Genomic DNA, 13203 nt, shown 5'->3' with positions numbered 1-13203 from the left:
ATGTGAATCTTAAGCCTCTGTACTTTGTGTTTAGTGCTAATTAGCACGTTAGCATGCTAACATTGCTAACATGCTGAAATAAGATAGTGAAACATGGTACACATTATACCTGCTACACATCAGCATGTCAGCATTGTCATTGTGAGCATGTTAGCATGCCAACTTTAGCATTTAGCTCAAAGCATTTCTGCAATTATAAGTATACAGACTCACAGAGTTGCTAGCATGGCTATAGACTCTTAGTCTGTTTTAAGAACTTTAGGCTGGTATGGCCATGTTGATGCTTTTTCATTTTGGAAAAGAGGAACACAGACTTTGCCAAGGCCAGTAAGCTGCATGTTACATCTCTTAATCTCTTACATTTCTGTTCAGTGACTTGATTCTCAATTTAGACAAAGCGTAAATTCCTTGGTTCTTATTCTTGGTAACTGTATGGCAAGGGTCCTGTGTCAATGACAGCCTATTATGTATTTAACATGCTAACAGCACTTACATGGTATTGTAAAGTATTTACACTAAATGCCATATCTAGTGATTATAGTGTATGCCCCCCTCCACCTTTTCCAGGATCTCTTGGGACAAGGCATTTGCTTTACTTTCCTGTTTGCCCCTGCACTGCTCAGACTGCACAATGGTCCACTTATCTATAAATGTGCCAACAAAAGAGTTTAAAATAAAACAAAACAAAACCACTGGGTTGGTTTCTTACCAGTCTACTTTATTGTATTTTCCATTGCATCCAAGTCTTAGTCACATTTTTCACTCCTCATTCAACAAAGTGCATTGGTTAGACAGCAGTATTGGCAGAAGTAATTGTAGTGGTGGTGGAGTAGTTTGCAGTATGTGCGTATTTTCTTTCTCATGTAGCCATTAGAAGTCTTAGTTAGCATTTATACATTCAGTTGATAGAAGGAGTCATCACAGCACAGCATTGGTAACTACTGTGATAAAAGAACACAACGCTTAGTAGAGAGTGAGTTATGAACCTTTGACTCTGATGTACAGGCCACAAGAAAAGGTATGCCAAAGTAATATTTTTGGAAAAGGTCACTGACTCTTTGTGTTTGGAAACTAGAATTTCTAAAAGTAAAACATGAGAAATATGTTTGAGTTTAACAAAATAACTGTTTTGCATTTAAAAAAAGCTACTCATTAAAAACAAACTGACACCACTAGGCTACTCTGCGCATTTTCATTACAGTATGTCTCTACTCGCAAAATATAAAAATTAAGTCAACATTGCAGTCAAAAGGGAAAGGGGTGGGGGTTAGGACTTTTCAGTTTGGACGGCGCCTTCAAGCACATGACCGAAAGTTTCCAGTGGGGTCCAGTGCGGCCTTGGGGAGGGGTGGAGGGGCTGTCTGAGAGGGCTGATGGGGTCAAGCGTCAGGGGTCAGGGAGAGACGGAACAGGAGGCTCCTTCAGGCTGAAACACAAGGCAAACAGATGAAAAAACCAAAAAAAAAAAGCAAACAAGGTCACACATTTCCCAGTTGTCTGTGGTGGCAGCCACCACCATCGCTATGCCTGTGCCACCCAGCGTACCCGCTCCTCCGGAGGCACATCTGAAGCTCACTTAGCAGCTTCCTCTAACAAGGCGTGACAGGGGCTCGCAGGGGTTGGGAGACAGCTAAGGGAGGAGGGAGACAAGCATTGCCATTCCTTCAAAGCCTGCTCTGTGGCTCTTCTTACAGTGGGTCACAGATGCTTGACATGCAGAGAAGGACTAAAAGACGGGCTTTGAAGATTAGGATTATTATTATCATCACCATCATCATCAATGCCTTGGAGGAGCGATGTTTTTGTTATGGCTCCTGATGATCCCCAGGCACTCTGTGTGCTCACTGAAGCTGTTTGCAGACGGAGGCGGCAGTGGCAGTCCCTTGTAAATAGGCTGCTGCATTATTTTGTTTCCTCTGACTGAACACCTCAAAGTGCACGTCAACGGAAAACAAAAGACAACTCCATACAAACACCAAGGTGAAGCAAGGAGAGTCTCAGCGTTAGTATGTGAGATTTATGCATCTTATATGAAAAGGCAAGAACATTACATTGCAGTGAATACTAGAACGCTGCTTCATAGACGGAGTATACAATGTAGATAAAACAGAGAGGTTGAGTAATCGTCTGTTATTCAGAATCAGAAAAACTTTATTGATCCCCGAGGGGAAACTCTTTATTCGGTAGCTTTTGATTTGATAGCAAAAGCAAAACACTGTTCTGATTACAGGTTTATCTTTTTAATTATCTGGTTACATAAACGCCAACACCAGTGTTGTGGTAATGTTTGCTACCAATTCATAATGTGTTACTGCCCTCCAGTGGTAAAGCAAAAGCACTGAAACATAAAAGTGGAGAAAGTATAGTGTTTTACCTGGATAGTAGTAAGTCAACATCATTGACATCGTCTGGCTTCAACTACTCGGCCTCCTCCTCCTGTTAAAAGAAATAATCATGTATTAATAACAAATACTTGCAAGGAAAACAATGAAAGAGGTAGAAAATTCTAGAGTGTATTAAAATCTATGTGTTTTGAATTGATATTTTATAGAATTGTTATGTGATTATGGCATCTTTCAAGTGTTTTTGTTTGTAGAAAAAGTTTAAAAATTCAGTAAAAATTGGTGCAGTCTATGTTGCTTGTTGTTTCCGCCCCTTCATCTCAGTGACTCGGGTCAGATCCATTGGGCAGGGGGGGCTTTAAGCTTAGTGGATTTAAGAAAAAAGATTTTAGTTGGATGTGCTCAGTTTGTTGCATAATAAAAGCAAGGATGATTCCTCTGACAGATGGCATAAAAAATTAAACAAATGAAACAAAAGATTTTCTGCAGGCATGTCAAGCACAGGCAGCACTTCAGACGTGACTAAATGGATTTCACTCATTGCTGTAATACTACCTGTGTTTCTTCCAAGTCTTCTTCTTCTTCCTTTGACGCGTTAAAAAGAAAGAGAAAGAAGGGGGTTGTGTGAAGTCATAGTCCAAATGGCAGCAAGGTGAGAGGACTTCACATGTTAGTGGTTGTAGTGAGTGTGAGTTTAAAATGGAGAAGAAGTAATCCGAGAGAAGTACGGTTGGTAGCAATGACAGCATGGCCGAGAGAAGCTAAGGAAACTAATGACCCACAGATTTTTGTATATCCTGAGATGACCTAAGTGAGACAAGAGTGGTGCGTAAGACGGTGCACCATATAAAATGTTTTAAATTCTGAAACTACAAGTCATTATATGTCTAAGTGTAATCACTCAAGTTGCAGTGGCTGAGAACTGTTCCTTGTTGGTTCAGTTTTATGACTGCCTTCTTGAAGTAAACAACACACTCACCAAGGGACAAAGGGAGTTGGCATCATTATCTATAATTAGATGCCAGAATCACTTGATTCCATCCTGTCATACGACTTAAGATAGTGAGTGTCAAACACTATCACACAAACAGATATGCACAACCTGGAAACAAATTAGGCCGCAGTTCATAATCCAGTGGGTCATCTGATGTAACATGCAGGGGTTTTTGTGTTTTTTTTTATTCCTAGTATTGCACAATAACAAAAGGTGCTCCATCTCATCCATCCTCTCCGGAACTTGTCACATCCACTTTGTTTCAGAGTGCTCTTGGCAAAAAGAAACAAAAGGCATGACTTCTTTAAAAAAAAAAAGAATAAAACATCTCCCCCTGTCAATTCAGCGTGTCCCCTCTCTCGGTGCAAAACATAACCAAACTGAAAACATGTCCAAGTTATGCTCGTGTGCACACAGGCAGAGTTGAACAACACAGCAAAACTTTCCACCTGTTCTTAAAGCATCAAAACAAAAAAGTAAAAATGTCCTGGCAGACTGAGAGAAAATGCCTGAATGAATGTTTGTTAAAGCTCACTACAAAACTGAACTAACAGAACAGATATGGTGTGGCGCCATCTTTGAAGTAATGCTCATCAGTGAAAATCAGAGATGAGTCACATTCCCACATTGTGCACTGGACTGCCTGACACATAACTTTGGGAGAGACAGTAGAAACGTTTGCATACACCTGTACATACAGTCTTTGTATGCAATCAGATCATGCATAGAAATCCCATTATGATTCACACCATGCGAAACATGGACAAAGACTCTACAATCCAAATATACCTCTTGTACTTCAACCTCTTCTTCTTCCTATGGAAGATGAAATCATGTGATGTTAAGTATGTGAATGTTACAACGAAAAGGAAAAAAGACCAACGTGAGACATAATTCGATATACATGGTCCGTATATGGACTCGCATTTTTGTTACCACACTAAATCCACCTAAGGTTTAAGTAAAATATTGTGATATTTATCATGCTGCACACCATCGGGCATCTCCATGGAAAAGAAGTCCATGCAGCACACAGACAGAGAGATAGAAGAAAGAGGAAGGACAGTGAAAACCTCTAACATCTATAAAGCCTGAAAAATACAAGACGCCACAAACCACAGAAACTACCTCACTGCCTTGTTTGTCTTGCTCCTGCAAGAGATGTGGGACAACGACAAAATAGATGGAAAGGTCAAGAGGAAAGAAGGCAAAGCAAAGCAAAGCAAAGCAGTGAAGCATACATGATAGAAGATCAGGCAGGTTGGAATGTCTCAGAAAAGCAGAGACCTTTTCACACAGCACTTAGCACAGGGACATTTCTTTAAACTGGACTTTTTATTTTTTACTTAGACTAACTTTAGGCGTCACAGTGTTGCAATCTAAAGCAGGAAAATTCTGATTTGGGATCTGGTTAAGTCTGAACTGAATGCTGGGAGAAAAGTTTCTGAATTGATCACGGACTGAGTCTTGCAGTGTGAGAAACTGTGTGTGAGCAAGTGTACAGGTTTGGTTTCAGAGGTGGCCGGGGCACAAGTCGAGGGTCTTCCTGTTTGGGCCCTGACAGGCAAAGCCCAGGGCCAAAATAGTCCACATTCACATGAGCACACTGAAACAATATTCTCTCATCTGGATTATCACAGCTGGAGAGTATGAGGACACTGTTTAAAGAGATTTTAGTGAGTAAATCAAACTGAAACTGTAAAAGATTTTAAAAAGTGAGAGAGACATGTTTCCCTGGCCCCAGTAGAAATTACATTCCTGTGTTTGAGTGCATGTTCAGATGTGTGTATGTGTTTGAGTTTGTGTGTGTGCACACAGGGATGCAGATTATGGTAAACCCTTGAAAACATACTGTAAATTCATTGCACACGTAATAGAATGCTGTATCAAACTAATGTGACTCATGTCAGTAAAGGGACTTTACATTATTCAGTATATTACATTATTACTTCTCTAAAAATGATTCTTACATTGGCAATGTCCTTATGACAAGCACTGGAGGTCATACTTTAATCATCACTGCATAACTGCATGTGTGAGTGGACAGAGACAATACACAGAGGTTGAGGTTACAAGCAAAACCTCTTGGTATGGCCAGCAGTGTTGTCCTTAATCTTGCACTTTATTCTGACTCTCTATTCTGTTTACAGAGATGCCATGCTTCTCATCCAGCTATGTGATTGGTCCCTTTGACCTAACAGCATGGCAAACTATGCAAACCATGGAATACCCTTGGTGAGACAGACACAAGTCTTATAAGAACTAGTGAAAGAGAAAACTGAAGGAATGCCTGAAACACTAGGAGGTGGCAAAGGAAGCAAGAAAAGGACTGAAAGTGATAGGTGAAAAAAAACACAAGACAGACTGAGGAAGGCTAGGGGCAGGTAAAAAATATCACATGAATCTACCTCAAGCTGTCGTAGCTCTTCTTCCTCCTAGAAGGAATAACAGATAGCAGGTCAGCAGGCTGTGTGGGGAGCAAAAGAGCACCACAGGCATGCGCTACAGAAAAGTCTTCTGTTTTAAAATGGAAACTACAGGGATAGTTGAGGTTGTCAGGAAGCAGCTACAGAACTGGGAAGAAATGAGGAACAGGATGTTAGCAAAAAAAATGGAGTAGAGTAATGGAGAGACAACAGACAGGAGGGGGGAGTCTTGAGGTGAGCAGATTAAAGAGTATACAGATGAGTGGGAACAGCAGACCAAGACCCCGTTCCACCCCAACCAAACCAGAGCAGCCTTCCCCGATCTCTGCACCATCAAACCCACACTGCTGAGGACTATATGGAGGAACCGTAGAAAGAGACGATCACCGACGCACAGTTACCTCTGACTGCAACTCCTCTTCCTCCTGGAGGGAGCAAACCAAGAGATGGACAAAAGAAGGGCAAAGAAGGGGTCAAATGCCATGCGTGCATGATGAACAAGGCTGGTGTGAAAACCAGCAGAAGGATCTCTGAAACTGATGCATCTAAGTGATGTGAATTGACTCAGGTGGTTTAAATGAACTGGGAACACCAAGTGAAGAAACATGCCAATTCTTAAATGCATCTACCTGAAGTAGAAGGTGGAGACAGTTACTGAGTGTAACATGTCAGTCAATTACTGCGTGTAACCTATCTCAATTGAATAATAACTCAATAAACCACACATTACCAGGGCATATAAACGTGTAACAGTAAAAGCTAGGTGTCAAACTCTTTAGTTAAAAGTGGAATGTAACATTTCTAAAAACATTTTATCATATATGATGCATAATAGTACGGAAATGTTGAGTTAAATCAACAGTCATTGCCAAAATGTCTCCTTTTATATATTTTTTCTCAGTGGTGTGAGGCTGTTAAATTCATCTGATGATCATGACATGCATTCCCACCGCTAGAGTCTGGCACACAGGGGCTGAATGGAAGATACTAGATTTTAGAGGCTACAAAATAAGAAAAAAAGACACATTCAAAGGGATGCAACACTTAAAACACCAGAATTGGAGAGGTTAGACTAAAAGCTGTGTGTTATACATTGCAACAACAGTACACAGTAATTTACAGTCACAGTGGGTTTGTACCTCTGAATATGGCTGATCATTTCCTGTCTAACATACTGGACATTAGAGGTTATTAACATTAGGGAAAGAGGATTATATATTTCAACACATTTCACATGGATATTGATTCAAAAGAAACATTAGTGTGTGAGTAAATAAGTCATACGTGAAATGATACTACTCATTTTAAAACGGAACAGGTCTTCACTGACTTCACCTCTTGTGTCATATTTAAAGAGAAACCCTCACTAATAGAAAAGATTTTTGAGGCTTTTTTTTTTAAGTATCTTTAATCCAGCTCTCAGGTAAGAATTAAAACAAATTAATTTGACTGTTAACCCTACAAGTTCAGCTCATGTTAGTTCATGTTATCAACATATTCCGATCACTGGCAAGCAGACGTGGCTGGGCACTGGTGAAGACTGGTCAGAGCACTGATTCTAAACAAGAAAGGACTGACAAGAAAGGAAGAGTTAATGAACATCCACTTAATGTATTCCACATGCATTCCATGATATGTAATTAATAAAGTGTCCTATATTAGCCGGAATTAATGAAAAGGAAACATGTATGAGACCTATTGAGTGCAAGCTTGTCTCACTACTAGTAAAGCTAGCACAATGCACAACTGGCATTAAGTGCTATTGTTGCTGCGGTTAGCTTTTATTAATAACACCCTTCAGATTTAGCACCAAGAACACAAAGTGTCTCTTCTTACCCTGTCTTCATCAGCTTCTTCCTGTTTAAGAAAAGAGAAAGAAATCACTGAAACACAGTTGCTTAAAGTGTTAACTGTAGTTCAGTGTGTTCATAACCTTTCAAGAAACCTACCTGTTTTTCTTCCTCCTCTGCATGGGCCTGCTAACAGAGGAGATAAGACAGTATTACCTAATACATACTGAATATTCATACTGAAACACAACAGCATCCACAGATCAGGCTTATTGAACCAGACAAAGTGGGACCCTACTGACACACCTTGACAGTTAATAGTGAATAGAAATGCAGTGAAATGCAGGGTGTATCATCAAGACAAGTGCTAACAATGTCAAAATACAAAGACACATGGAGGCAAATAAAACACTGACTAACACACCCATAAAAAAGTTGCAGAAATACAATAGCAAAGAGGTTAAATGTCCCATGGTACTGAATAGACAGTGAACAGGAATGTTACACATTTCTGGTTAATAAATAACTGACTCCAGAGAGAGACTTGATGAGGAGATGCAATACGAGGACAGCAGAAACTTAAAAAGGAGGCAAACCCTTCATATGGAAGAAAAGGAAAACGTTAAAGGGAACATGGTGATGCTGAGGGGAGGAAAACAGAGCATTCCAGGAATGATGGGAAGGTGGAGGAAAAGACATTCAGTTCAAAACATTCAAGGGATGGAGGGAGAGGCAAAACTAAGGGAGGGTGGATTCTAGTTAAGTGGTAATTATTATGTGACCTCGTCTGTTTCTTCCACTGCCTCCTCTTCCTCTGCGGGGGCCTCGTCTCCTGCTGTTTCTCCTTCTGTGGTTTCATCATCTGCAGTCTCTCCCTCTGCTACCTCCTCTTCCTCCTCACCACCCTCACCTTCCTCCTCCTCATCAGCTGCCTGTGCCTGCTCCTCCTCTCCATGTGCATGCCCATTGCGCTCCTCCGCTGGAACCTCCTTATTGTGAGGTGAAAACAACAACTGGTGGTCAAGGGAAACAATCGAAAAGAATATTGTAATAATATGGCATAGTTGTTCAGGCACTGCTTCAACAGCACTACCACGGTCAGCTCATCCCTTGGAGAGGTTCAGAAACTTAAAAGGTAGGTGTTAATCAATTCTGGGAATAAAGTGGAGGAGGGAAGAAGTAGTAGCAGTTAAAAGGTGGAGAGTGTCAGTACTTTGGATAAAAATCAAAAGTTTGGAAAGATGCATCATGAATTGAAGACAGCCTTTTTATCATAGTTGACAATCAGTCATGTATCTGTACAATAATTGGAGTGTATAAATAACAATTTGCCATTTTACACAGGGTTATGTGCCAGACTATAACAGAATAAACAAACAATGTATAACATGTTAATAAGAGAGCTTTAGAGGTGCTGGTTGTGGGATTTTGTTATCTTTGGACAGAGCTAGGCTAGCTGTTTCTACCTGTTTCCAGACATGAGAGTGGTACAGATTTTTTTCATCTAACTCGCAGCCAGACAGCAAATAAACATATTCCACAAAGTATTTTTAAAAAATAAGCAGTAAAAGCATAGAAGCAACTGAACTCCTGCTGGAAAACAAATGCAGCTAAAATGAACTCAGTTTCACGCTGCACTGCATTATACCTGTGGAATAACAAAAGGCAGATCGCATTCAGCTACATTCAGAACTCTTCCGTTATGTTTTTAGCTAACCTCTTGCATTAAATCTTCTTCAGCTACTTGAAATCCCAATGTAGAAAATCAGTTGAGTAAAAAAATAAAAAAGTGCTTCAACATTTTGCAGCTATGTCAATATCCTGTAATGCAATGAGTAAAGTATACAGTATACGTGGAGTAAAATCCTGCTTATGAGGAATGTTTGCTCATGTCCTGGACTGTAGTTGTAGTTGATATATAATTACATTTTAAAGATGGTTAATGCAGATAAATGTAGATTCTTAGGTATCTTCAGATTTGAACTAAAGTAACTGTAATCTGCACTGTGATGAAAGCAGGGATTTTCTTTTGGGATGAAAAATGTTAAAAGTCACTGGAATCAAGAAGTATAAAAGACACAAAATGCATGTTAAAGGTATGCATTGAACAAAACCATAATAATGAAACAAAACATCAAATTTCACAATGCAAACCAAACACCCTCCACTTTGTAAAGTACTAATTATAGAAAGGATTGTAGGAGCATGATGCTTCACAACTCTGAGGCAGTCTGAACACAGTGATGTAATGTCACAGTGTTATAATGAGAACTCAGTATACTGTGTTATTGTGAACTAAAATGTCTCGCTCATGCAAAAACACAAAAAGATTAGTCAGTGTGGTGACCGGGACAGAGTGGCCAAGAGGAAATTAAGAGTCTGATCAAGGCGACAGGTATGGACAGAAGGGAAATCGTTATACTGGATGGAAAGGAAAGGTGAGACACGGTGAAAAGAAAGGGAGGGGAAAATGAGCGTTACGACGGCATTACTATTGAGTCACCAAGGTTCCCCTCTGCATTAGTTTCCTCAGCATGGGTCCCGTTCTCCACAATGTGCGCACTGTCGGCCTGTACTGCTTCCTGTGTCAATGAAATGATCAGGTTTAACATGAGTGTATCATACAGAATCGTGTATGGGTCACCAGCCAACAACCACTCTCAATATAGTCAAACCAATATGGCTTTCTTTAAATTAAAGTCCATTTTATCCATTTCAACAATAAAAAGACATAACAGATTTGGGAAAGTCTGTTTTAAGCCCACTTCAGTCCAAAGTAGTGATATCTAGAATTTGATTCAGCACCCACCAGGTCAGGTGTCCGGTGATATATAACTTGATACTACTCACCACAGAGGTGAGCCTGAGTCGCATTTTCTTCTGGGTTATACATAGTACAATAAATGACTTAAGAGTGTACATTTGTCGTGAAATGACCTGATATGAATGAACGCTGAAATATTCTGGTGCACAGATGATCAAATATGGGAATGGTTTATATAGGCATTAAAGTCTGACAACACGATTATGTAAGTTATGGTATTCCTCACAGTATTTTAGACGCTGTAGTAATGCTTGAAAATGCTCGTGCAGCACTCTGGATCTGGTTTAAATTAGTTTTGCTGTCTTGTAAGCCCATGTGGGTTGTGTGCATAACACAATAATTAAAATGTCATCATCATATATACAGGTATTTGGCAGGTGTTCATTTCAGCTCTTTGGATAAAATACTGGTGATGCTGTCCCAAGACAGCATATTCACAGCCTGGCACAGGGGTAAAAGAAATTAGATTATTTTGTTTAGGTTTTTTTTTTTTTGTCCACTGTAAAAAACAGAAAATAGTTCCAACCTTTGACCCAGGAGGAGGGGGCAGCCCCAGGAAGGCATACACCGAGTTGTCCTCCTTGGCATCGAAGAACGTCTCATAGTCCTTCATGAAAAGAAAAGAAAACATTCTTTAACCTTTACTACTTACTCATCATGTGCACTTAGTGGAGCATGTCTGTACGTTGTAGTAAAGCCATATACATGCAGAGGTTTGCAAATTTTGAAGTGAAGTCTGGAGCTGGTTGATAAAGACGTGTCTTCAGAATAATGAGTCTCTGCTATGAAAATGTGTCTGTGTACTTACCCCACAGTAGCTCTCTTCGTTGAAGATCTGAGGGGGCAGGGGGATGCCGTTGGTGGGCTTCTTCTCTTCAGGGACATTCTGCCTCATCCACATGCGGTTCTCCTCGTTGCAGGCGATGTCCAGCTGAGTGTAGTCCACTTTAAGAGCCTCCAGGAAGCCGACCACATCTTGCTGCTTCTTCTTGATCTGAGAAGCAGAAAAATAAAATAAGAAAATAAAATAAGAAAATCAACACTGATTGCACAGTATGTGGGGAGAAGGCTGTAATATATGAAATGAAAGATGCAATGCAATGCAAGTGTACACCATTTATATTTCAAATCTGGTACATGACACTCATTTCCTGGTCTTCTGTCCTACCAAACAAACATATAAACTAGGGCTTGAAAAATCTGTTAGAAAATGAATCGCCTGCTATTTTGATAATCGATTGATATTAGTTATTTATCAAGCAGTTGTGTCAAACATTTGTTTGTTCTAGCTTCTCAAATGTGAGCATGTGCTGCTTTTCTCTGTGTTATATCACAGCAGACTGAATATCTTTGTGTTAGTTTGACAGAAAATGTAATATGAAGACGTGATTTTGGGCTCTGGGAAATTGTGATGATCTATCTGAATCTGAAAACTGAGATGAAAAGTATAAATACTGCAAGATCCAAAGTAGACTAGTGCATTCAGCAGTGATCGAACGTAACTAATTACATTTACTCAAGTACTGTACTTAAGTACAATTCTGAGGTACTTGTACTTTACTTGACTATTTCGATTTTATGCTACTTTATACTTCTACTCCACTTCATTTCAAAGGGGAATATTGTGCTTTTTACTCGACTACATTTATTTGACAGTTTTAGCTACTTGTTACTTTGCACATTCAGATTAATGGTGTATTATTATAGATTAAGCTACCCAGCAGTATATAAAGTATTTAAAATTAGCGCCACCTTTACCAGCTGCAACATTAAAGTGATGAACACATGAATGCATCAATAATTATAATCAATTATCTGATATATATTATTCAGCATTCAGCATAATTAGTACTTTTACCTGCTGCTAATACTTTTAGTAGGGTAAAAATTTGAATGCAGGACTTTTACTTGTAACAGAGTATTTCTACACTGTAGACTGTTATGGTGCTTTTCCTTAAGTAAAAGGTCTGAGTACTTCTTCCACCACTGGCATTCAGTCATGAATTGTCATCTACTCATTTCTAAACACAGTGTGGAGACCTTGCACCTATCCGAGGATACACCGGGTTGGGACATGATAAAACCCAGGTATTTCTGCTGTGAGACAACACTGCTAGCCAACTGGGCCACCATGCCACCACTGGACTGGTTCAAACTGCTTATTTAGCTTTGCCAAAAGTAGATCTAGAGGATTAATCCACCCCTCCCTGCTGCATCACCTCAGCAAGTGTATAGACAATAACTTATATATCTGATCACAAATAGTATAAAAAAGACTGTTTCTCCTCTTTACCAACACAGTTATGTGGTCTAAAGCGTCTGTATATCAGGGACCCTGGCATGAAAAGCTTTGGGAGCCGCTGTTCTAGAAAGCTCTGCATGTGAATCACGCCGACTTGCGAGACAATTAAACAAAGTAGCCAACTAAAGCACCGCTCAAGCACAAATCAAGTCATAAACACGATAATAGGGTTTAGGTATACAACATGAAAGGCAAGTGACATTCATTTCGAGGTTTAACGCTAACGTTGAGTTAGTGTGAGTTAAAGTCCTGATCGGTTTTGTAGGAGTACAACCAGGAAAGTTCACTCTAATGAGAAACCAGTCGCACGGGCTGAATGCTTACCGCAGTGGATCCGGATGAAGAGGCGAGAAATACTTTGATAACCATTTTGTTACAATATATTTTGTATAGTAAGCTATGCAACAAGTAGGCTCTTAAAGGAGCAGGCAGCCTCCTCTATTATTAGAGTGCACCCAAGACGGAGACATAGCACTGAGATCACACACACACACACACACACACACACACACACACACACACTGC

At 39.9% G+C, this 13203-nt stretch overlaps 1 protein-coding gene across 50 annotated transcripts; it reads right to left on the bottom strand.

The window, feature by feature from the left end:
• Positions 1-697: 697 nt before the first annotated feature.
• sh3bgr (SH3 domain binding glutamate-rich protein) lies at positions 698-13184 on the bottom strand. 50 transcript variants are annotated; one of them, XM_044201640.1, is made up of 14 exons: positions 13003-13183; positions 11185-11370; positions 10903-10983; positions 10045-10134; positions 8335-8541; positions 7712-7741; positions 7599-7619; positions 6164-6187; positions 5745-5771; positions 4465-4488; positions 4126-4152; positions 2898-2927; positions 2375-2436; positions 698-1426 (listed from the first exon to the last, which is right to left on the bottom strand). In XM_044201640.1, the coding sequence occupies exons 1-13, from the start codon at positions 13045-13047 to the stop codon at positions 2419-2421; spliced, it is 810 nt and encodes a 269-aa protein (XP_044057575.1). In that variant the 5' UTR covers positions 13048-13183; the 3' UTR covers positions 698-1426; positions 2375-2418. The 50 variants fall into 50 exon arrangements, with proteins under 50 accessions (XP_044057575.1, XP_044057576.1, XP_044057577.1 ...); XM_044201641.1 differs by having other exon boundaries at positions 7599-7625; positions 7718-7741; XM_044201642.1 differs by having other exon boundaries at positions 7712-7738.
• Positions 13185-13203: the final 19 nt, after the last annotated feature.

The sequence above is a fragment of the Siniperca chuatsi genome, linkage group LG7 (genome assembly GCF_020085105.1).
Source record: "Siniperca chuatsi isolate FFG_IHB_CAS linkage group LG7, ASM2008510v1, whole genome shotgun sequence".
NCBI classification, from domain to species: Eukaryota; Metazoa; Chordata; class Actinopteri; order Centrarchiformes; family Sinipercidae; genus Siniperca; species Siniperca chuatsi.
The sequence above is the reverse complement of the archived record's forward strand: the minus strand, read 5'-3'. Positions and strand labels throughout refer to the sequence as shown.

What these genes read in the sequence shown, in the direction of transcription:
- sh3bgr (XM_044201640.1), bottom strand. Translation starts at nt 13,047, where the DNA reads ATGGTTATCAAAGTATTTCTCGCCTCTTCATCCGGATCCACTGCG. An exon ending in AAGAAGCTGATGAAGACAGG is followed by an intron (nt 6,188 to 7,598) that starts GTAAGAAGAGAC and finishes TGCTCCCTCCAG; the next exon opens with GAGGAAGAGGAGTTGCAGTC. An exon ending in AAGAGGTTGAAGTACAAGAG is followed by an intron (nt 2,928 to 4,125) that starts GTATATTTGGAT and finishes AACGCGTCAAAG; the next exon opens with GAAGAAGAAGAAGACTTGGA.